General features: G+C 33.9%; 1 protein-coding gene across 1 annotated transcript in view; it reads left to right on the forward strand.

Annotated features, from left to right (window-relative positions):
• Positions 1–26,525, forward strand: part of CDH18 (cadherin 18) — a 312,552-nt gene that overhangs the window by 207,905 nt on the left and 78,122 nt on the right. Inside the window, exon 5 of the mRNA XM_008689887.2 lies at positions 16,902–17,089. Within this exon, the coding sequence (XP_008688109.1) occupies positions 16,902–17,089 (188 nt within the window). The remainder of the gene's footprint in view (positions 1–16,901; positions 17,090–26,525) is intronic.

Consider the following 26,525-nt stretch of genomic DNA (forward strand, 5'->3'; position numbering starts at 1 on the left):
TTAGTTAGATTTTCTTAGAACTGCTTTGTTTCATTTTCCTCTTATTCCTGGGAAGTAGCTCTTATTCCTAAACACAAATTTTTCTCTAGTATCAACTGAAGCATTTCCCAGCTCAGATTCTTAGTGTCTCCTGGCTGCTGAAATCTCTTTTAGCTCTTTGTCTTCCAGCTTTGCTTCGTCTTGGTTTCTTGCCGTCTCCACATATGCACATGCTGTATATACATCTGCAATTATCACAGGAATATTGCTTCACATTTTTAGGACTAGTTCTCTGATGTTTCTTCTTTCTATGTCTTTATTCTTATTTGAGCTACTATGCCAGCCCTGAACCTCAACCTCTGTCCACAAACTAATTGTTGCTTGGATTCTTTCCCTAGCACTGCATATTTTAAAAATGCCATGAGTCATCGTCAATATAAAAACTCATATTGTTGGGACACCTGGGTGGCTCAGTCGGTTAAGCATCTGCCTTTGGCTCGGTTCATGATCCCAGGGTCCTGAGATTGAGTCCCAAGTCTGGCCCCTGGCTCAGTGGGAGCCTGCTTCTCCCTGCCCACCCCCCACTCATGCACACTCTCTCTTTATCTCTCTCTCTCTCTCTAATAAATAAATAAAATCTTTTAAAAAATATATTGTTGTTCTTTCTTTCTCTCTAGGATCATATCTCATCCAGGCCTTTGTACATTGAATACTCTCCAATGACTTGAAATAGTCGCTGTATGTATACTGTGCAGCTTCTGTAGCTATATTCCAGATGCCTGTCACTTCACCATCTGGGTTGCAATGACCAACCCACTGAAGTTTCAACTGAAAGGACATGAATGATACGTGAATAGTATGTCAACTTGATATTCAATATGGTTAGACTGAAAGTATAAATTCAAAAGGAAGCTGTAATTCTCAAATTAACCTTAAAACCTGCTAGTTATTGGTCTATTATAAATATTTTTTCATTCTACTTTGTAGAGACAGAGTGCATTTATTTAATGTTATGAGATTTAGTATATAAAATAATAATTGAAAATTATTATATGTTTATGCCATTAAACAGGGTACAAATACCTTTAGGGCGTATTCTTTCATACAAGGTAATAGCTATAAATAAATAAGACTGTGGTATTCTTTTAACTTTAAAGTTGAGTATTTTGAAATAATTTAAGATGGTCTATTTAGTAACTTACCAGTTATAAAATGTCATTTTATGATTTGTGTTTAATCTGTTTGGCTGTATGCTATGGCAGAGTTATAGACTGGTTCCTTTTCCTTTGCTTACCTGTTTTATACGGATATGCATGCTTATGTAATATATTTCTTAGGAATTATATGATTGTTACTAATTAGTCTTTACAAATCATTTTTTAAATTCTTCACAGAATGCTGGAAAAAAGTAGGAATGATCTTCAATTAGAATTTATAAGTTTACAGTTTCTCAGGCTTTTATGAGTCATGTTTATGAATAAAAGTGAGAGAATACTTAAAAAAAAAAAACGTGGCCCACTCTACTAGTACCTTGAAAAAAAATTTCTTACAGGATAATCAGCTTTGTAGTAATGCACGTTGAGATATGGTAAAGCAAATGTGTTAGTGTAAGCAATTTTATTTTTTTATTTTTAAATATTTTTTTTAGGTTAAGCAATTTTAAAGATACTATTCCATAGTACAGTGGAATTCTAATGTAGGACAATTGTTCTTCTAATGTGTGGCATTGTAATGCGCATTCAGATGGCTGTAGATTTAGTCATACATTATTCATATAGTAAAAACAATGCCACCAGTGCTTAACATAATGATTAATGATCAATATTTAATACAAGTTTTTTAGATGCAGGAAAATCCCAGATTCTTTAGGTGTCTTTTTAAATTTGAGAGTAGCATTTCCAATGTAAACTGCATCTGCTGTGTAAAGCAATTTAAAGTAGAGATTTAGAAACTTTCTGGTTAATCTTATCTATAATGTCAGACATCCTGGGTAAGTCAGATATTACAGCCTAACCACTTACGTGTCAATCAGCCTTTCCCCAGAATCATCTAAAAATAAATATTTATCTTATATAAGTAGTCACTTTCCCAAGTAAATACTATTAATGTAAGAAAAATATTAGTCAAAATAAATATAATTATCAAATTGATTACAGCTTTTGTACGTTGTGACCCAGGGTTAATTTTAGGGAATGACTTATTTACTGATCTGGCAAAGTTACTGAAGAAAAGACACAAGGTCTTTTAAAAAGCAATTAGAATCAATATTATCCTGGTGGGAAAAAAGTGTATTACAAGGGGCAAGCTTCAATAAACCAAATACCCTTTTATCATTCTCACCAAGTCTTCTTTTTTTTTTTTTTAAATGTACGTCATCTAATCATTAGCATTTCATGATACAGTCTAAGAAAGTATGTGAAAGGATCACATATGGCATATGAAATTATAGCTCATTCAGAAACAGAAATAGGAAATAATGATATCTGTATCTCTCTGCCACATAAAATTACATAGTCTTAAAACCAATAGGGATAATTACAGCGCCATTTAATGATGTGTTTGAAACTTGCTAATGAGGTAAAATACAACTTAGAGATTTCTCATGTACATTGAAGCTAAGAAAGAAAAAAGAAAAAAAAACCCTTTATTGATATACTACAGGTGACTTGGTACCTAAACTTCTGTAATACATCGTGTACCACCTCATATCTCAACAAGTCCCAGCTTTACATCTGGGCATTTAAATCATAATTATTTCAGTATATTTAACTTTTGCAGATAAGAGAAAATTCTACCTTGAAATAATTCCAGGCATCAAAATGCTATAGATCCTGAAGTAGACAGTTGAGAAAACAGACATTTCATTGAGGGGAAAAAATTCCCTCCATACGCTGTCTAATTTCATCCATGAAAGTAATCTAATTATAATAAAAGAAATTTAGGTGTAGAAATTATCAACATTTTGCTTTGACAAAAATTAGTTTCTAACGAGAAAAATGAGCTTAAGTTTAGACGATGAAGAGCCAAATGGTGGACATGAACACTGATTTCTGTATTTTAGAAATGGTTGGCTCAGTACATATGACTTAGCACTAGAGTGTAAATTGGCAACAGCTACTGAACTTCGGAGTCTCCTTTTTATCACAGTCACCTCTTCAGCTGCCGAGCTTTCACTGTTGCATATTTGTGTAGGTACTCTCTGTGCTCTCTGTCTCCCTGATGCTGAAAATATAGAGAACATTACGGGAGTCAGCCTCATTTTCTACTGGAGCTCTGTTGTAGAGTTCTGTGCATCCTGTGTCATACTCTAGAATAACGAGAGTTTAGGGAATTACATGTATCTGCTACTGATATAATTATGTTTTCCCCCAATAGAGTTTGTATTTCCATGTGATTGTAGTGGTACAGTGCACTTGCACAAGTGGCAAATTGGCAAGCTGAGGTTGTGGAAGTCCAGAGGGAGCATAAGACAGAATTTAGGTTTCAGAGCCTGGCATCTTAGCTTGTTAGCCCTAGAAAAGAGAGGAAGTGTACAATTACAAGAATTCATTAGGGATGACACTAGAGTTAGGTGTCTGGCATGAAACCAGGGCTTGCTCTGAAAAGGAAAATGGAAAACTCTACCTCTCAGTAAACAGAAACCACAACATAGACACTGACATTAAGAATTGACATTAAGATCTCAAACAAACTGGGGAAAGAGGAGATTAGATACAACTGACTACAGAGTACGTAAACTGGAAGATAAGTCTGAGGAAACTATCTAGAATGTATCAGAGAGACTAAAGATAAATGAACAAACAAACAAAAAAAGATTTAAAATATATAGAAAAGGAAAACAAATTTTCAATATATAATATAGGAGTTTCAGATGAAGACAGCAAAGAGAATGATGAGGCAGTATTTAAGAAACAAACAGGGACTCCTGGGGGGTTCAGTCAGTTAAGCATCTGCCTTCAGCTCAGGTCGTGATCCCAGGGTCCTGACATTGAATCTCACATCAGTCTCCTAGCTCAGTGAGGTGCCTGCTTCTTCCTCTGCCTGCCTCTCTCTCTCTCTGACAAATAAGTAAATAAAATCTTTAAAAACAAACAAGCACTAAACTAGACTAAGAGTTTTCAAGAATAAGTATAGACATTAAACCTTAGACAAATAATCATAAGAAGTTGCAAATGTGGTGGAAAAATATTATCACCTAGATGTGTTATGGTGAAGTTTAGAATTTGAAAAATAAAGGAATTTGACACTCCATGGGCTTCTCATTGACAATAATGGAGTACAGATGACAATAGAAACTTGGCCTCAAATTTGATGAGAAGATGAAAAATAACTATTACTCTAGAAAAATCAGGATGTAATAAAAACAAATGTTAAAACAAAAAAAGGGGGGTCACTGTTCAAAGAACCTCATTGGAAAGCTGCTTAAGATGTATGTTTTGTATTGCAATCATTCACACCATTCATCTCATTTGTCTTATTTCCCTAGATAATTCTGTTTGAAATAGAATTTTACTGACTTCTCATCTTGATATCTCTATTACCTTCCCTGGCATAATCAGTTATTTGCTCACAATTATCCATTCTCTCTCTGCCTTTGACATACTTTCCTGGAAGTAAAAGATATTTTCCCATTGAATTTGGGATTGGCTAGTTAATTTGCTTTGGTCAATGGCATGTGAAATATCATGGTTTGAATCACATCTGAGCAGAAACCTTAATGAGCTTGCATGCCTTGGCTCAGTTTCTTTTGTTCTTGGCCTCCACTCTGATAAGAACATAACTTAGAAAAAAGCTACTCCTTCATTCTAATGAGAAAACACTGGAACTTAATGGAGACAAGCACACCAGAGCCCAGCAGAACCTCACCAAGCCAGAGTTCTTAGATAATGTGAGAAGAAATAATGTTTGTGATTATAAATTTTTGAGACAGAATTGTTAATACAACAGAAATTGACTAATAAAATTGTTATGCATTCTACATTATATCTCTCTAGAAGCAAGTTTCTGTCACCACCACCACCACCAAAACAACAAATTATGTGGAATTGTGTTTGAAGAGGAAAATAGTATGAAGTAAAGCTTATAGGATGTTGGAATATGACTGTGTTCTGCTTTCGTAAACATTTTCATGGGATAATTTGGAAGGTAAAAAATGTACCTAATGAACTTCATGGCTTTAAGAGAAGAGGTTTTAAGAAAGAATATCTGTAGTGTGAGTTGATAGCTAAAAGCTACAGTTGATAAGATACTACAAGAAAGAGATGAATACAGAAAAAAATGTATTGGTCTCTTTTCCAATAGATAGGAAAGGAAGGAGGAAGAAACCAGAAATTGTGTGACTTTCAGGGCTGAAAATGGAGTCACCAAGTAAGTTAGCTTCAGAGACTTAGGGACAGAAATCCTTGTAATGATTGCACAGAACAATAACTGAATTACCATGAGCCATTAATATTCTTTTCCTTTCAAATAGGGCCTTTATTTTTATTATTTTGTCCTTAGTTATCCCTGGTTATATGTTGAATTTGTGGTGGGCAAATAATTTGTCCTTCTAATTCAGTTGTCTCTGGATCAAACTCTGATATGATTATATCACATGATTTTGAAATTCAAGTCTGGTTTTATAGTTTAAAGAGATTGGAGGGGAGGAGTGGGGATCAGGGAGCAGATAAATGGATTTCATCTGTAAGAGGCACACAGATATTTGTGACTGGAGGATGGACCATGAACAGATTGTATTGTTTGTTCATAATTGTTAGTTCCTTTCCCTCTTTCATCATGTTTTCCTGTTGGTGGAAAATATGTCCCTACTTTAACTCTGTGCTTTGCCAATGACTTTGGCCAACAGAATATGCCATGTTTGAGGAGAAGTTTTAACAGCACTTCAGTGGTTTCATTCTATGTTCATGGTCTTGCCTTCTCCCAATGATTGCTTCTTCATGTCATATTCTGGAATGAAAATTCACTTGGAATTGAGCCCATCCCAGCAGAGTGATAGTTTAATCATAGTTTTCTTCTGTTTTGTGTGTGTGGGGGGGGGGAGAAAGGATTATGTACTTTTTAGTTAGTGGGGGTTAGGGTGGCTTAAGTCTGTAAGGAATTTGGAAGCAAGGCTTCCAGGACCTTGAAGGGTGAGCTGCTGTTAAGATGAGGTCATTTACTACTATCTAGTAAAACATTAGTCATGAGACATTCAGATCTGTATCAGTGGGCCATATGTTTGGAGAATGATTGCTAACATATATCTTGGGGGAGTAGAAATAGAGGAAATTTCCAAAGGGATTTTGATATGTTATGGAAGACTTACAGGGTCCTGGAGGTCAGACTAATGTCAAGCTAAGGTTGCTTTTTGCCTCTAGCAAAGTATTAACATGAAGGCAGTTGAGTTCTTTGAGGAAGGTCACTGCCTGCCTCAAATATCTGTCAGTGGGCTACAGTTTTTAAGGAGATTTATTTTTTTTTCTACATTTCTTTTGCTTCTGTTCTCCACATCATTCTCCCCTGAACAATTTTGACCCTTAAATCTTTAAGGTTGCTGAGAGTGGAAGGTCTTATCTTCTGTAACTTCTTCCTGCCGAATGAGAGGTGTAGCAATGTCCCTATCTATGGGTCAACTTTGGCCAGTTGGGGACTTACATACAGAAGTTACACGGGGTGCCTGGGTGGCTCAGTCATTAAGCGTCTACCTTCGGCTCAGGGCATGATCCCAGGGTCCTGGGATAGAGCCCTGCATCAGGCTCCCTGCTCCCCTGGGAGCCTGCTTCTTCCTCTCCCACTCCCCCTGCTTATGTTCCCTCTCTCACTGGCTGTCTCTCTCTCTGTCAAGTAAATAATTAAAATCTTAAAAAAAAAAAAAAAGAAGAAGAAGTTACAAAAGGCAGAGGCAGCTAAATCCAAGGCAGACTACATGTATGCATCTCCCTCTGTAGAAAGGATCATCTGTCAGCTTGAAGTCATGACATTGAGGGAATCACAGTACCAGGTAAAAAGACATGGGAGAAAAATATATATATAATTAGAATAACAAAAAGAGGGGCTCCTGGGTGGCTCAGTAGGTTGTTTCTGCCTTCAGCTCAGGTCATGATCCTGGGGTCTGGCATCTGGGAATCCAGCTCCGTATTGGGCCTCCCTGCTCACTGGAGTCTGCTTCTCCCTCTCCCTCTACTGCCACCTCTGGTGTTCACTCTCATGTTCTCTGTCTCTCTCATTTTCGCTCTCCCCGCTCTCTCTCAAATAAATAAATGAAATCTTAAAAAAAAAAAAACAAAAAAAAAAAAAACCAAAAAGAAAAGAAACCCAAATAAGAGTCCTTTGATAGCTGACAAAAACCCTCCTCAAGTTAAGGAGTTTAATCATTAAAGGAAAGAAAGGGGTGATTTAAAGTGCCAATTTGAGTATTCATGTCTTTTAGTAACATTTTTGTGGTATCTGGAGTATATATAAACGCTCTGTTTCAATAAAGCATAGGTTGCTCCTTGAGCTGCAGTCAGGATATCAAGGCACCATTCAGTTTTAGAGGGCCACCTTTTGAATTTGTGCATGTCAAGCTTAGTTAAAGATGGCCAGTGTATGCTTAGCTAAAGCCTCTATTTGCAATTTTACATTAATAGAAGTGGCTCCTGGGACAAAAAATGGCTAAGGGATAAAACCATCAAGAAGCCCTCTTTGTTTGATGTCTAGCCTTAACAATGTCCTAATTGTGAGGATTCACTGGCAAGTAGGAGAAGACTTGTCTGGGAATATGGGCATCCCCAAGTGCAACATCCAATCCAATCATGAGGAAAGTGGGGTCATCCATTATTCTCATGAGTCCATAGTTAACCCCATGAAGTGGGGTATACTTTTAAGGAGCAATTTTGTATGACCAACAAAATTGGTCAAAGTGATAGCTGAGTTATACAATTGTTGGGGAATCCATCCCATTTTCCAGCTGTTCAAGTAATCGTATGCCCATGGGGTCCTGTTAAACCCCCCAGAATAATAAGGATGAAGATTGTCTATACATGAGCTGTTGCGGCAATTTCTCTGAAGTTTACCTCGTGTTATCTAGCTTAGCAAACAACATCCAAAGACAATTAGAACTAGAAGTTAAGATTCACAAAGGTGTGTTGAGACATAATCTTTCTCTCTATAATTACCTTCACTTCCAGAGATAGCTAAATCAAGACTAATTCTTTACAAAACAAGTCCAATTTTAAGAAACTTGGCCTAATTATTTACATAAGCTCAGCAAGAATAGTGATTCACCATACAGATCTTTTAAAATCTGCTTTGCTGGAACTTTTTATAAGGATTCTCGATTGAACTTTTAGTAGTCTCTCTAGGCCAGAAGCCAAGCCAAACACTTACCATCAGATATGCCTTCAGTTGCTGTAGATTTGGGTGAATTCCTCTTATCAAGGTCCCCAAATATCCTGAGGTTCCTGCACCTGTCAAAAAGCAACATTCTTTCCTCAACTGGCAAGGCTGCTGGGAACTCTGTAAGCAAGGTGTCAAACCAACATTTCCAAGGGGTTTTATGGCTCCATAAAATCAACATTAGTTCGTTAAAGTTATCTGGTCACATTTCAGTCTTTGAATGTCTCCCTCAAATAGGACATTCCAGTCAAAGCGTTGGTAAGACAACCAAAGTTTCCAACTGGTGTCCTGTTACAAGGAGAAGAAATCCTTATTGAACTTATGCAAATGACTATGACTGCCATAAAAGAAAAAATACTCCCTGAGACTTTGAATTTCAGAGGGTTCAAGTAGAGAGAAAGGTTAAATGCTTCAATTTGTTCACAAGTGAATACTTTACCACATTTCTGTAAGACATAGATATCTAGAAGAGCTAACGTTAGAGAACCAACAAGAGTCATAAAACCTATAATCACCTTCCTGAATTCATTTAGTTCCACGTAACCAATATTATTCACTTTGAATGCAGGTTCTGGAAATTCTTACCCAGTTTAGTTTTAGGATTTTAAAGATATCAAATACAAGTATTTGTTAAAAGTCCTTTTCATGAATCTAGGTGCCTGGGTGGCTTAGTCAGTTAAGCTTCTGACTCTTGATTTCGGCTCAGGTCATGACCTCACAGTCTTGAGATCAAACCCTCTCTGCTTCTGTCACTCTCCCTGTTCATATACACTCTCTCTCTAAAATAAAATTTTAAAAAAATCTTAAAACAAACAAAGAAAGTCCTGTTCATGTATCTCCTTGAAGATAAAACACATTTCACAAGAGTTTCAGAATAGTAACTATAAATGACAAAGGACTTATAAATGGACATGGTTAAAAATTTGATATGAGAGTTCATTATAATGCATTTGACAAGGAAATTCAGTTACATAACACTTCAATAATCAGAATTCAAGTGATGACCTTATACCAGAATATAACATATCGAATAAACAAGCCTAATTAGTCAGAGACTTCATTTACAATTCAAATCTTGAGGAAGTCTGTTAAAAACCTTAGAAAATTTTTAAAGCACATGTCTAAATAGGATTTTGTATCATCAAAGACATGATAGACAAGACATAGAGACTAGTTTTCCTGCAGATAAAGAAAAGAGAAAACAACTTTGTAAACAAAGATTTTTTTCTCTTTATCTGCTCATAGTTTTCATATAATGCAAGGTAGAATGAAATATTTGCTGTTGTTAGCTACTGAGATATTTTGGTGATTAATCAACACATAAACAGCTAATAAACATGCTATATCTGTTATTTTTAGAATTATCACTCTGTCATCTAGTATATATTTTTTATCATGTATCTTGCTAATTTTCTCTCTCCCTCACACTTGGTAAGGATGAGGACTTTTGTCTGTTTGGTTTACTGTATTTCCAATACCTGAAATTACGCCAGCATGAGGTAAGTGACATTTACTGAACAAGTTGACAAACCTAGGCTGACCCCAAATTTCATATGGGTGAGTACAAATTCATAAATAATGATGAACTTCTAAAGAAAAAAATTGGAATGGGGCAGAAAAAAACAGATTATCAACATCCATTTGGTTTGACCAACAGATACAGTGGATTTCACAGAGTACTTAGGAAGCACACCCATGTGTACCCTGGGACCTGGTATATTTCCACAATATATTAGAAAATGGAAGGCACTGGTACCATTGGCCATCAATGTGAAAGTAGATAAATTGACATCCTGAAGTTGTACGAATTAATTAAAGACTTACGTGCTGCTTATGCTTTAAAAGAAAATGCAAGATTATTTCATGGCATTAGAAGAGGAAAAGATTCAAAAAACAAATACATTAAACATAAAATAATATTACTACATAAACATTATTTTAAACAAAAGATATAAATTTTGGGAAATGACAAGTTTTCTGGTGTTTTAAAAACATAAGAGTTATAGGGCTGCCTGGGTGGCTTAGTCAGTTAAGCGTTCAACTCTCTGTTTTGGCTCAGGTCATGAGATCAGACCTGCTTTTGGCTCTGTGCTCAGTGAGGGAGTCTCCTTGAGATTCTTTGCCTCTGCCTCCCTTCCCCCCCCCACTTGTGTGCTCTCTCTCGCTCTCTCTCTCTCTGAAATAATTAAATAAAATCTTAAAAAATTAATAGTTATAATAATTATGCATATAATTTATGAGATTTTGTATCAAAATCAGAAAAGTTAGTAACTTATGAAATTATTGCAATAAAAGAAAAGATCATCTTTACAGAAATCTAGGGACAAACCAACTGTAATCACCCAACTTTCTTTTTAGAACTAGTTACCATTTTTAATAGAACAGAAAAAGAAAGAACTTCAATACAATTGAAATAATTAAAAACAAAAATAGACTCCATGGTAATGTGTAAAAGGAGATACAAGAAATACATTAGGAGTTCTAGAAAACTGAAAATGCTTAATTAAGATCAGTCTTGGAAGCAATAAATATCAAAAGAAACAATAATATTAAAAACTCATATAAAAATAACAAAAGTAGGGAAAAAGAAAAATCTCTATATAATAAACAAGGACATGCGGGAGAGGACAGGGAGGGAAACTATGAAATGTAAGTATCATTTCAAAACTAACAAAAAAATGTTTTGAAAGAAAACGTTTATGACTGAAAAAGAAGATTCAGGACTTAGATTAAGACATCTCAGCATGTTTTAATATTAAAACACCATCCAGAATTAAAGATGTCTTGGTGATATTTATTATAAAGACCAAAATTAAGTTAAGAGTGAAAGAAAAGAGCTCTCCTAATAGCATTAAGTCAGGGACTAACTTCAGTTTTCTCTTCTGCGGAACCATATCCCCATCTCTTCACAGTATAGAATGGTGTGAATGTGGATACATTGGTTGGTTTAGGGGACATTTTTATATCACACAATTTTATATCAAGTCATTAACTACTTCAGTCCTCAACAAAACAAAAATATGTTTTACCAGGAAGGATTTTGTTTTTTTCAGAGATTCTTTACTGCTACACAATTCAGATAGAATATCCTTCCTACCTGATGACTGTTAAAACAATGTAGGCTTTTATAAAAAGCAGAGCTACATGTAAAGGAATATAATGACTGCTTTACTAACTAAAGAATTTGGAAAATAAATTCCTTTATTTTATTTTTATTATTTTTTAAATTCCTGTATTTTAATAACAAATATTGAATGACTTGGTTTTTTTATACATAATCCATTTTATAACAGGTACTGTTTAAATCAACCCCTTCATTGTATCAGCTACATCTATGATTATATCTGACATGAAAATTTTAAATCTATAAGTACATTATAATTATGTTATATATATATATATATATATATATATATATAAAATCTATCTACCTATCTATATGACAAATTTTCTTTCACAAATGCTCTAAGAAAAAGGAGGGAATTGGGAAAAACTCTCCCCTTAATTTCAGTAGAGAAAATTAAAAATTAAGTATCTTGGTTTAAATTGTGTATGTTTCCTTACATATCCAATTATATAATTTATTTCTGAGACTTGAATACATGACCTCTCTCTCTCTCTTTCTGTCTCTCACTAATATATATATGGAGTGGAGATATGCCTTCATACAACACGTGTTTATATACATAGTCCCACACTGTGTGTGAGCATATATGTGTATAAGCTCATACGCCTGTATGAAAGTGCAGTGAGGCTTTTAATCCTTTTTCATCCTCTTGGAAATGTATGATGTTACATAGTATATAACCTTTTCGTGAACTTAAGCAGAGTACTCTGAGGGATATTTGGCAACTGTAGAAGTGCTGATTAGGCTGTGCTATAAATTATCCAAGATGGGTATTTCTTTTTTCCCAGAGGGAGTAATTACAGAGTAAAAATAATATGAAAGGCAAAAGATCATTCACCATGTATTCCAAGGTTCTAGGAGTTATGATCTTTGTTAATCTTATTTAGATAAAAGTCCATTTTTTTCCTAAATAGTAAACTGACTCCTTCTATGCAATTGAGCCATATCATGGATAGAAATGGCAAAGCTTCAGGCTGTTAGGCAAAGATTTACATTTTGAATCATACCCTTTAAAGTTTCTCCCAAGTGTTCTTCAAGCCTATAAAGAATGCCAATTCTCATAAATAACAGGTAAATGAACGTTCAGATGTAATTATTATTATTCAAAGATTGTAATATCTATTTATGGACTGTTGGCTCTCAGCTTTCAGAATTCTTAAAGGTAACACTATATGTTATATGTCTTTATGAGTGGTATTTGCATTTTTGTTAGAATTAGTATTTAGAGTAAGGTTTGTCTGATATCTTTTCTTATTTTAGGATAATTCAATATATTTCCTCCCATGGTTAATCAAACTACACTAAAAATGTGACCCATAAAGGTATTTATTGGATTAAATTTGCAAAGGTGCACGTGAATATTGTATTTATGTTAAACACAAATATTAATAAAACACTTAAGCATCAATCATATACTAGGCTCTTTAGAAGGACCCCGGTCCCAAAGATCTTGGTTTCTTTGAAAATAAATTCCTGGGGTGCCTGGGTGGCACAGCGGTTAAGCGTCTGCCTTCGGCTCAGGGCGTGATCCCGGCGTTATGGGATCGAGCCCCACATCAGGCTCTTCCGCTACGAGCCTGCTTCTTCCTCTCCCGCTCCCCCTGCTTGTGTTCCCTCTCTCGCTGGCTGTCCCTCTCTGTCAAATAAAAAAAAAAAAATCTTAATAAAAAAAAAAAGAAAAGAAATTCCTAGTAAGTCTATTTTTGATATTCTTTGGGATCCTTATTATCAGAGACATCCAAAGGTCATTAACTTAATCTCCATTTTTCATAATATGTATTATAAATAATATATATAATTTATATGCTATATAATATATTTACATATATTATTTTATATGATATATAATGTATTTATATATATTATATATTTATTATAAATTATATGTTATTTACATGAATATATTATATAATATTCTTACATATTATAATACATATGATATATAATATTATTATATCATACAATATGACATATATTTCTAATTTCCTCTTCTATTGATCCTATAATTTTCTCATTAGAATATCACCTTTTACACTCCCACACACACAGACACACACACTCAGAGGTTTTATTTTCCAAATTGCTGGTATTTCTTATCTTATTAGAGAGGCCCTTTATTCATTCTCTTTATTGATTCATCTATTGATGGAGACTTGAATTGTTCCCATATCTCAGCCATTGTGAATCATGGTAGAGTGAACATGGTAATAAAGACATTTCTTTGAGATTCTAATTTCAATTCTTTGGAATATGTACCCAGAAGTGGAATTTCTGGATCATATAGTAGTTCTAGTTTTTAATTTTTTGAGGAAACTCCATACTGTTTTCCATAGCTGCTGCGCCATTTTACTTTCCCACCAACAGTGTACAAGGGTTGCAATACCTCCATAAAGCTACCAACACTTTTTGTCTTTTATTTTGATAATAGTCATTCTGTCAGGGTGAAGTGACCTCTAAATGTAGTTTTGATTTTCATTTCCCTGATAATTAAAAATGTTGAACATCTTTTTATATAATAGTTAGCTATTTGTTATGTCTTCTTTGCAGAAATGTGTGCTTAAATCCTTGCCATTTTTGTAATTGGCTTATTCTTTTATCTTGACTTGAAGTTCTTTATATGTTTTGGATAGGAACCCCTTATCACATAAATGGTTTACACTATTTTCTCCCATTCTGTAGGTTGCTTTTTCATTCTGTTGATTGTCTCCTACACCGTGCAGTAGTTTTTAGTTTGGTGTAGCCCTACCGATCCATTTTTGTTTTTTTGTTTTGTTTTGTTTTGTTTTAAAAGATTTTATTTATTTATTTGACAGAGAGAGAGACAGCCATATATATATATATATATTTGGTATATATTTCCTTAAAGAGCCATACCATATTTATTTGCCTGGAGCTTATAGCATTTTTTTAGGTACCCGGCTATATATTCAGTCCTTAGAAATTATAAAAAATATCCTAAACCTCTTTTGATTTTTAAATAAATCTTATCTATCATTTATTTCCTAGTTATTAGGAGACATTTTGAATATAGTTTACAATTTTTCTCCACTATATAGAAAGTGTATAAATGTTAAAAAATTAATCTTAATATATTCTAATTTGTCTAATGGGGCATAGTGAATGGGGAAGAGTTACTATACTTGCAATTCTTAGAATGTATCAACAAGTATCAGCTCTTTCCCCAAACATGATCATCTTCCAGGCATATGCTTCCTCTTATAAAATGTGACTTAAATGTTTTCTGGGACGTGAGTCTTTTATGACAAACTTACACAGTTTTTTGCATCGTCTTTGTAAAAACAACCTGCTTGGTAACACTACCACCATAATAATTCTGTGATTTGCTTATTTATCTCTGTGTACTAAGACTTCTTTTGTTTGCAAGTATATCACCCCAGTTTTAACTAGCTGAGAGTCCTTTGGGAGGCTTACAGAATTGTGGAAAGTTAAGCTGCAACTTAGAGACCTCAGCACCGGGAATTTGACACCCTAGCCTTTCTACCTCAGGGGAAAAAATAGGAGATATGTTCTAATTTATTTTTTCTCTATTCTTTTTTAACATAACAGTGTCCTATTTTAAACGTAACTGCCTAGGAACATTATGATATTCACAAAGATTCTGAAAATTATGGCTTCTTTCTGATACTGAATTTGTGCCCTGAGATTAGATACTTTGACATGAATTTTGGAGACATGACTATTGTCAGAAGTCCCTTCCAACATTTCATAGCTTTGCCACCAAAGAGAGACTAAAGCTCTTTCCTAGTTCCATTACCAACATTTTGGGGGATACAATCTCTTTGGATCATAGTGAGTCAACTGCCTACACTTTCATAAATCAACTCCAAGCAGAAAGGTGGGGTCCTTTAAAAACGGTCTCATGCTTTCACAGGTCAATGAAATATATCAAGAGGGGTAGAGTGTTTAGAATATGACAAATCTTGATAAAAGCACGTGATTAAGATTAGGGGATCATGTGTTTCACAGAAGAGGGTAGTCTACCAAGGAAATGTTAAGTTGGTGAGGATTGTTGAACTAAAAAAATAATGTCAGGTAACATCTCAAATGTTTAAAGACAAGAACTGGGAAAAATCTTTGTTGAATAATGAATAAACACAGATACATAAGTCAATCCCTGGTATCCACATGTAGCACTTAAAAACACACAATTATATTCTTTAGAAGTAAATTAGAGTACCCCATACATTTACCAGATGTATTAACTTAAAAAATATTATCACACCATAACTAACAAAATATTGTCTTAGGGAAATTATTTTCATACAGGCTCCCCATTCACTTATCTGTATAGTCTAATTGTATCCATGCATAATGTTAAATCACATTCATTTAGTCTGGGTTGAAACTCTCATACAGTTACATTTTAATTCAAGGTTCCTGTTATATACATTGTTATTTGAGATTTGCTATAACAAATAAGTTGTCTTAATAGATATGTTTCTAACTTGCCAATAAAAGAGTTGGTAATAACATGGCCATTTATGCTTCTTAATACCTATTTCATAAGTTTCTATAAGGAAAGTTCTATGATCTCTCTCTGAAGGAATTTAGTATCAGGACAAACTTTGAAATTTTTTAAATTGTTCAATGTAAACATTTAGTATCAGGACATACTGAAAAATGTATTTTTGCATATCAGATTGTGAGAGTTATATAATCAATAGTGTTTAATGTATATAGTGTAAAAATTAATTCAGTCACAAATACTACATCATCCTATGTAGTTATATTTATTTTTCTCACTCTTTAACTTAGTCATTATTTTTATTAATTTTAGCAATTTTATTTACAACTTGATTATAAAACCACTTCAAATTTTTTCCAGAAGCTGACCTGGAACACATGGCAATTAAATGCATAAATAAATTTCCTATCTCTCTTTGTCATGGCTTATATGTTTCACTAAACTTAAGTTTATTGATCAGAATAATAATCATATTTACAGATACTCTATATTCTTTTCTTTGTTTTCACTTTGAATTTCAAGTTTTGAATTTCAGGTTTTCAAACTCTTATATTTTAATTTCACATGCTGTATGGAAAGAGAAATGCATTGGGGATTACACTAATACTTGACTAATTTAGTTTTTGCTCAACGTAAGAATGCAAATTTGATCTCCCTTATCTTTTTTTCTGTTGCCTAGGGATGTAGAGCTAATAAAATATTTTATATTAAGGTATTTACAAATTATTTTATGTAGGCTATTTTACATATATTTTGAAGTTTATGTAAATCTAGTATTTTACTACTAAATAATTTACTAATATTTAAAATCTGGAAACATATCCGTTTTATATATTACTTAATACAATGTTTGTTTGAATGTGTGGTCTTACCAATTTCATGCCTTTTTCTCATAAAACTATTTTTTGTGAACTGTATTACCATCAAATGATTTTAATATGAAATATTTTTCAGAGCACTATCAACTGTATGTTCCTGAGTCAGCTCAAGTTGGTTCAGCTGTTGGGAAAATCAAAGCAAATGATGCAGACACTGGTTCAAATGCTGACATGACATACTCTATCATTAACGGTGATGGTATTGGGATATTCTCCATCTCCACTGACAAAGAGACCAGAGAAGGGATCCTTTCTTTAAAGAAGGTAAAAAGAACATATTTTCTCTGATTTAGGCAATTCACCCATTTTTCCATGAACGATCCAGGTTGGTGTCAATAATCCATACTGTCAGATCATTAAAATGATAAATATTTCCTCTTTAAGATGTAATTACATTTTAATTATGGCTATGTCTGCATCTTTGGAACCACTCTTAGAAAATACAATTTTTTTTATGGTGAGAAGAGCTAATGTAGAATATACTGTGAATATGCCTGCCATCTTTGTTTTCAGGTAACAAATCATGTTTATCATGATTGCCAGTTCTATTAATGCCATTACTCTATGTTGTACTAATCTAAGTAACATTAAGAGACTTTTCTAACCAATATAAAAATCTCCATCATTTTAGCTAACACTCACTGAGAGACAGGGTTTTGTTTGATTGTTATGGATTCATCAAGACAGCTTTCGTGAAACCATTAACCTCCTCCTGACTCTTTTTTTATAGCTAATAATTTGTCAGTGGACTAAATCTATCTATCGGTTTTTTAAAATTTATTTTAGAGTACAATATGTTTATGTCTTTGTAAAAATGAAGTAGAACACAGAAAATGAGCAAAGAAGGATTTAAATATAACTCCTAATACAGTGTGTCTTAAATGTTGAATGATTTCAGCTTGGAAATCTAGTAACATTCAGATCTCTGGTCTTTACCTTCATATATTTTTATTCGGAAAGACTGAAGTGGGGCTGAGTAATTGGTCTTTTTAAAAAATACTCTTGATAATTCTACTGTAGAATATATTCAAAGCACAGGCTGAAAAATTTTATCCTGATATGCTACTATAGATACTGAAGTGAATTTATCATCTATCATCTATCTATCATCTATCTATCATCTATCTATCTATCTATCTATCTATCTATCTATCTATCATCTATCTATCATCTATCTAGACTGAAGTGGGGCTGAGTAATTGGTCTTTTTAAAAAATACTCTTGATAATTCTACTGTAGAATATATTCAAAGCACAGGCTGAAAAATTTTATCCTGATATGCTACTATAGATACTGAAGTGAATTTATCATCTATCATCTATCTATCTATCATCTATCTATCATCTATCTATCTATCTATCTATATCATCTATCTATCATCTATCTATATATATATATATATCATCTATCTATCTATCATCTACTATATCATCTATCTATCTACATAATTATTTGTGTATTTTGTATATATTTTTCTATTTGAACTATATAACATTTTATTAATTCTTCTAATAAATATCATTTTATATTGATTAAAATTGAGGATTAACTAGTTTTTTGGATGCTACAAAAGGGATCTGCAAAGTAGATTTTAGAGTTTTTAAATACTTACAGAACAGTAGTCATCACTAGTCTCTGTAAAAGATTGATGTCTTCACCTAAAATACTTTATCATTTTAATCTTTCTTTCCTGTAATGAGAAATGTTGTAAAACAAATAAATGAGAAGGGCACCTGGGTGGCTTAGTAAGTTAAGCATCTGACTTCAGCTCAGGTCATCTCAGGGTCCTGGAATTGAGCCCCACTTGGGCCCCCAGCTCAGTGGGGAGTCTGCTTGTCCCTTTCCCTTCGCCCTTCCCACTGCTCATGCACTCTCTCTCTCAAACAAATAAATATAATCTCTCAAAAAAAAAACTTTAAAAAACAAAACAAATAAATGAGAACATGATAAAACGAGGATTTTAATTGTAAATTGAAAGACTGCATGTGTTTTCCTATGCAGATGAGTAAAAGGTCAATAGAGACAAGAAACTGAGCATACCAAAGAGAGGATAATTGATTTAAAAAGATGAACTGGGGTAAAGTTGACCCTATATAGGGTCTTGATCATGGGTAGAAAGAAACAACCCATGATGATATGCCTCCTTCCTTGAGAAAATCAAATAGGAGTGCAATGTAAATGCTTGTGGATAAATTTGCAATGATCCAGCTGGTGTGGGAAAGGTGGTGGAGGGGAGCAGTTCTTGCCTATAGAGCACTATGGTCTTTATAAAGTAGGAAGTTACAACATATTTGCAAAAGTGAGGGTGGTGGATGGTTTGACTACATAAAGGATCTGAAATACAAGTATATATCATGGGATTAAGAACAATGGGGATTTTACCATCCTACGTGGTCTCAATTAATTTGATGGTGTTTGTGAAAACAAAGGCAAAATGGTTTGTGTGCTCATACGTGCACATATATTTAAATAACACACAATAGTTATTTTCAAGATGAGAATTCTTTCAATTTTGTAAATGGTAGTGAGAGTATACTCAAAATAATCTCCACAATTAATGAATTCAACATTTCTTCCACTGTTTTTCCATGAATTTATTTTTTAATGTAGTCTCCACTTCTTCCAAGATGCATTCATGTTTGCATTCATCTAATTTTTCAGTCCTTCAGACTAAGATTGTTAATCTGAATGATTTTCATTGCTATATATTGTATGTTGTAAATAATTGCAATTTAAAAAATAAACTATGTAACTCAGTGGATTTGAATACTTAAGAGGTACTCATTCAGGGGCACCTGGGTGGCTTAGTGGGTTAAGCATCTGCCTTTGGCTCAGGCCATGATCCCAGGGTCCTAGGATTGAGCTCCACATCGGGTTCCCTGCACAGTGAAGAGCTTACTTGGCCCTCACCCTCTGCCCTCCCCACCCTTGCTCGATATCTCTCTCTCTCTCTCTCTCTCTCTCTCACTGTCATTCTCACTCTATCTCAAATAAATAAAATCTTTAAAAAAAGAGAGAGAGAGATACTCATTCAGGTGGCAGGAAATGAATCAAACAGTCCTTTAAAATCTGTCTCTTATTTAATCCTCTAAGGCAGCTCACCTTAGCCAGCAAGGCAGAACTGCTAATCTTCCAAAGATCAAAATCAGCACTGCTTTCTAAACCGGCTTGCAGAGTATCTGCCCATTCCCGTCCATATCATTCCTTTATCAGAAAATTGCCAAGTTGAATTCACTGGTCCATGGTCTGGTACATCGTAAATACACATTGATAACTTTCATTCATTGTTTAATGGAGCCTGACTGGGTGGAAAGGGGGGAAATAAAGGATGAATGCAAGTTGATGCACACTTTCCTCCAGCTGAGACCTCTGGAGCTAAGGATGCAGGCTTCTCGGCAGCCTTTCTCAGATTCTCTTCCTGTGGCCTCCATATCAATTTGCACTCTTTATAGTACTTGTTCCTTTTTTTTTTAATTCAAGAATCCAACCCTATTGACTCTCCTGACTTTCAGCAAATACCATCTGTACTATTATTTTCTTTCTTCAGATGTATTTAAATACATAGACAGTGTCTATTGTCTTAAGCCAAAACACCCAAACTTGGTCTTCAAGTCAATGAAGAGTTGTGGAAAATATGATCTTTACTGTCAAAAGAAATACAAATTTTGGTCCTGCCATTGAAAGATCTGTGGCATTATTTCCAGTCTTTGAATCTGCTGTTTTCTTATTTAAGCACTTTACAAAGTGATTACTAAAAAATGGATAGAATACGGTGAAAGCTGTGATCTAAATTGTGTCTGCCAAAAAAATTACAATAATACCTCAATTTCTACTTTTCTCCTTGTCTTCCTTTTTCCCTCTATTTGTACCAGGTTTTAATTACACTTTTCGGACCACTCCATGTAGTTATTATTGTACCCTCCTTTATTTAATGTTATCCAATTCACCTATAAACACAAAAAATAAAATATTCTGTATATAATATATCACATATGCATGTTTTCACTTATGTTTTTTGGTAATCTACTTCTCTTTCCTTCTTCTCTAAAAAAAAAGATTTTTTCAAAGTTCAAGTTTAATATTATCTTTGTAGTTCAACATATCCAGGTATATATCAGTCACAAATATCCTTCTCTAGGTTATCTTTTCTGCCTTACATATCAGAATAGGCATTTCACTAACTTCTCACTATAGGAAACATAGCAATTCTAGATCCCTCTTAAATCTGCTAGATATGATAGAGTAGGAAGACCCTGTTCTAATTAATTCACTGTGGATACACTGATAATTTCCATGGATATGTATCTACATATTCTGTAAGTATATCTCTGTCACCAATAGTTGCTAAATATTTTTGCAACTGAAAACTTTGTATTTTTTTAAGCTTCATACTGTTCAGTGTGTTAAAAGATTTCTATCATTTCATTTAACAAATGATTTAAAATGGATCATAGACTAAACATAAAAAGTTATAGAAGTATTTTTGTAAAGTTTAAGTTAATCTTAAGAGAAAAAAAATATGAAATATGTTCAATTATAACCATACTAGATCTATTTCAAATAACCACATTTTTGGTTGTTTAGTGGATAATTTTTATTGAATTTTTCTTTGGTATACCTTTGCATTGACTGGTAGAATAAGAATCAGATTGTTCTGGCCATTGGATTGTAAAGTTTTGGGGCTCTGAGCTACAAAGTGCAATGAAAAGACATCCCAATCTATTGCAAATGCCCACGAAGACAAACACATGAGCACACTTTGTTTTTAAAAAGAAATGGGTTTCTGGGGCACCTGGGTGGTGCAGTTGGTTAAGCACTTGACTTGGTTTTGGCTCAGATCATGATCTCAGGGTCCTGGAATTGATCCTCAAGTTGGAACTCCATACTTGTCTTAGAGTCTACTTAAGACTTTCTCTCCCTCTGTCCCTCCCCCCCACTCCCAGCCTCTCTAAAATAAAGAAAAAAAATCTTAAAAAAAAAAAAGAAAGAAAAGAAATAGGTTTCTAATTCTAATGAACTATTTACAAAAACTGAACATTCACTAGGGATTTTATTATCAAACAACTCATCCAAGCTGCTATTTTTATTCATATGAGGGTCTAACATCTGGAAAGTAGTTCTCCTGCTCAACTGGAAGCGAAACAGAGGAGTCCACATCTCAATTCAGTGAAATCTATCACTATATTTGAAATGACTTTTGACAGAGGACTGCTTTGGAGCAACTTTGTTCTTACTACTCATATATAGGCATGGCCATGAAGATATCAGTTGAAACTACTTTGGGTGTTAATTGACTGTTTTCTAGATATATATTTCTATAATAGAATTTAGTACATTAGATGGAATTTGGTAATCTGTTGAAACATCCTGATGAGTTAAGTTATTCACATCCATAGATTATTGGTAAGTTTTCATATGTGTGCGCATATAAAAATACACACACATTTGGGGTGCCTGGGTGGCACAGCAGTTAGGCGTCTGCCTTCGGCTCAGGGCGTGATCCTGGCATTGAGGGATCGAGCCCCACATCAGGCTCCTCTGCTATGAGCCTGCTTCTTCCTCTCCCACTCCCCCTGCTTGTGTTCCCTGTCTCTCTGGCTGTCTCTATCTCTGTCGAATAAATAAATAAAATCTTTAAAAAAAAATACACACACATTTATGCTTGTATAATAATATATATATAATATATAAATATACTTTTTATTATAAAATATATGTGTATTTGTTACTTGAAATAAAAAAAAGTCTCATTTATTCTTCCTGTCTTCAAATGACAGTGAGCAAACATTTAATATTTATTTTTATCAATATCCTTGGAATTATACACATTGAATGAACATTACACACTTCTGTACAAAGAAATTTATAACGAAAAGCTTATACATGTGTTTTAGTTACCACAGAATGTCTACCATCAAGGAAAGATCTCTGATAAGGACCAGAAACCATGGCATGATAAGAAAGTCTAATTGAAAAAACATTATTTAAATCCATACCATTTTCTTCATGCTTTGGCAAAATGCTGTTATTTAAAATACACTGTTTTTCAGAAAGCAAAAATTACTAATAGTACCAGTTACTCTTCCAGAATTTGGCGATTCTGTGGCATGACTGAAGTGACATTTGCATGTATTAAAATATTGCTACCAATTCTATCATTATCCTCCCATTCTTGCATTATAAAACTGGATGAGAGTGCAATATAGAAATTGGACCAAGGTGAGGTCATAAGGAGTCTCTTCTCTTATTACTAAAAAGGAAAGAAAGAGAAAAAGAAGAAAGAAAGAAAGAAAGAAGAAAGAAAGAAAGAAAGAAAGAAAGAAAGAAAGAAAAGGAAAGAAAGAAAGAAAGAAAGAAAGAAAGAAAGAAAGAAAGAAAGAAAGAAAGAAAGAAAGAAAGAAAGAGAAAGAAAGAAAGAAAGAATAATTTTAGGACCTTCTTGTACTCCAAGAAGAATTGATTCGTAAAGCAACTTGGCTGAATGCTGTTTTCAGTATCTTTCTACTTAACGTTGGTTATGTAAGTCCAGAGGAAGAATATACCAGTGCGATTTAATGAATAATAGAAATGATTAATGAGAAACAATTTAAAAAGTCCCAAATTTGTAGAGCTGGCTGGAAAATGATTGATGGGAGTGATAACTATCTACAGTAATGTGAAATGTGTTAATATTTAAGAGGGAAAAGTATTATTTTATAAGTTAGAGAGAGCAATGATATGTAAAAGTAATTACTAGGAGTAATAGGATGAAATTAAGAAACTAAAATTTAAAATGAAAATTGGAGTCAACTCATTGACAGTGAACTGCAGTAGGATATTGAGCCGTAATTAAGGAAAAGTAAGAGAAGCCCCGGTGGCTGGGGAAGTTAAAATTACACCAGAATAAGCCCTGCTAGCAGGGACAGAAGAGAGAGAGGATTTTGTGTGAAAAGCATTTCCGTTTCTTAGCTCTGTGAGTCTGTGAATTAAGGAAATTATAAAGGCACTCAGAGTTCTGGTAGCCAGAATTAATGAAATTATAATTAAAGCTATCAATTCGTTTTCAGTGTTTCAGCGGATACTTGAAAAGATGTGTAAATGTATCTTTTAATGGTGAGGACATTATATGAGATCAAATCCCATGTATACCATTTACTGGTTGTCTTTCCTGGGCAAGTTGAACTTTTCTGTACTTTGGTTTTCTCATTTGTAAATGGGAAACAATTATAAGTCATGGACGTGTTGTGATGATTAAATGACTTAGTATACGTTAATTCTTTAGGTCATGCATAGGTATCAGCTATGCATATCTTAGAAATAATACAGAATTTTTCATCCTTCAAATATAAACCATATAGTAGCACTTTTCTGTACTCTAAATATAGCTATGTTTGAGATTGAGGAAGAGCTATTAATCACCCACCATGTACGAGGAATTATGCCAGATACCTGAAATATGAAGATGAATTAGATAATATTCTTTCTCTTAGAGAAAACTGAGTGGATGTGAAACATTATTATAATACAAGATGTCAAATGCTAATGGTATAGATTTACTTAAATTGTTATGAGCTCACAGATAAGAGTGCCAATTTTTCAAAGATGAGGAAGGGTCAGGGAAAACTTTGCATGAGAAATTACTTTTAGGCATGCGTGGAGCTATATGTAGCAGATACTAAGTAAAATAAATGTGAGTCAAGGGCTTTATATTTAACTCGATTGTCCTTTAAGTGTGGAGATCACAGGCAAACAATTTTGACCATTAAGAATGAGGAAACATTACATTGAGAGGACATTATCTAACCAATATAGTTGTGGCACGAGTTACCTGAAATCTATGTCTTTCCTGAAGAAAACTTTATGGCCCATAGCTGCGGAGCGGAAATTTCTGAGCACCAACCCTGGGGTCTCATCCTACAAGTGGTTGAATTAGAATGTAAATTGAATTCCCAGCCATGCTGGGGTGTCTTCTTTCCCAGGAATGNCAGGGCAATCACAGAAATTGGAACAAGTGAGGAACGGATTGTGTTCCCTAAAGCCCAGAGAAAGGTCAGCCCAGCCAAACTTCAGGCTCTGTCCCCAGAATCGAGAGAAAATAAATGTATGTTGTGTCAAGCCATCTAGTTTGTGGTAATTTATTGTGACAGTCCTCAGAAGCTAATGCATTAACACGAAAGCCTAACAGACCAATAGAAATATTAAGCAACCTCTTTTCTGAGCATCTGCAGAATCATTCTAAGCACCATTCCAGTAGCACAGAGCACATCACAGGTGCAATTATCCCAGGAATGTTTGGATGGCTTAATGTTAGAAAAATAATATCTTACACTGACATACAAAATTATCTTTTGTGTATGTCATACATTGTTGATATTAGCAATTTCATGTGGTTAATGTTCATTTTTTATAGTTGAGAGTTGTCAATACATATCCATGTTGTATTTGCTGTAATTATATATTTCTGGTATATTTAGTTACTAATTATGATTGTCATGATTGTATCCTAGTTAACATTGTTAGATAAAACACAGGACACCTTGTTAAATTCTAATTTCAGATAAATTATCGTTTCTTAACTAAGTATGTCCCATATGATAGTTGACACATACTCTATTGAAAATAATTTTAATTTACTAAATTTGGCAACACTAAGCATAGCATTTATTAAGCATGAGCTGATATGGTAGTTTGTGTTTGTAATTCACAGAGCTTGAACCACAACTGAACTTGTCCAGAGAATTAAATCCAAGGCAAAGTCTGTAAAAATGAAAAAAGAATTTTATGGTGTCCCTGAATATTTCTTCCTGAACGTTAATATCATGTTAGTAATCTCCAGTAGAATATCTTTTTCTTATGCTTATCTATTAAACACTAAACTGATAATCCAGATGTGTAGTTTTCCAAAAATAGAAAGTTGAAATAGTTCTGCAGTTTTGTTAAATGAAATAAACTATACTTAAATTATAAACCTCTATCCCCCACACCAAATATCTTGGTGAGGCAGAATTTATGGAGTAGATAATGGGTGAGCAGATTATCAAAGATTTACTTCTCTGTCAGGGCTTCTTCAGATAGCTCTAAAAGGAAGAACTCTTTCCTCAGTTTTTTCTTTAGCTTGAGTGTTTCAATCACTTCAGTCCAAATGTTGTCAGCACACAGCCAGAAAGACCTAAAAGCATGAACAGTTGACATTTTAATATAGAACTGGAAAAACAATTCTTTCTTATTCTCATGAACAGTCTCTGGCTGTACCATACACCTTATCAAGTTCATAAACAATGCCTCATGTTTACGGAATTATTCTGTATCTGTTTTTGTTTGGTTTACTTTTAAGGCAGGAAAAACATATACTTTGTGTTTTAAAAACTTTCAACCAGGGGCTCCTGGGTGGCTCAGTCCCTTGAGCCTCTGCCTTAGGCTCAGGTCATGATCCCAGGGTCCTGAGATCAAACGCTGTGTCGGACTCCAGGGGAGCCTGCTTCTCCCTTTCCTGCTGCCCTCCCCCTCCCACTCATGCTCTCTCGTGTGCTCTTCTCTCTGTCTCTCAAATAAATAAATAAAATCTTAAAAAAAAAAAAAAAACTAAAAATCTATCAACCAGGCATTTCATGTTTTTGCTTTCTGTGGTAACTCAATAGCCTGAGCAAGTTTTCTTTTTCTTTCTTTTTTTTCTTTTTCTTTCTTTCTTTCTTTCTTTCTTTCTTTCTTTCTTTCTTTCTTT

This window comes from Ursus maritimus, unplaced genomic scaffold (assembly GCF_017311325.1).
Source record: "Ursus maritimus isolate PB19 unplaced genomic scaffold, ASM1731132v1 scaffold_15, whole genome shotgun sequence".
Taxonomy (NCBI): domain Eukaryota; kingdom Metazoa; phylum Chordata; class Mammalia; order Carnivora; family Ursidae; genus Ursus; species Ursus maritimus.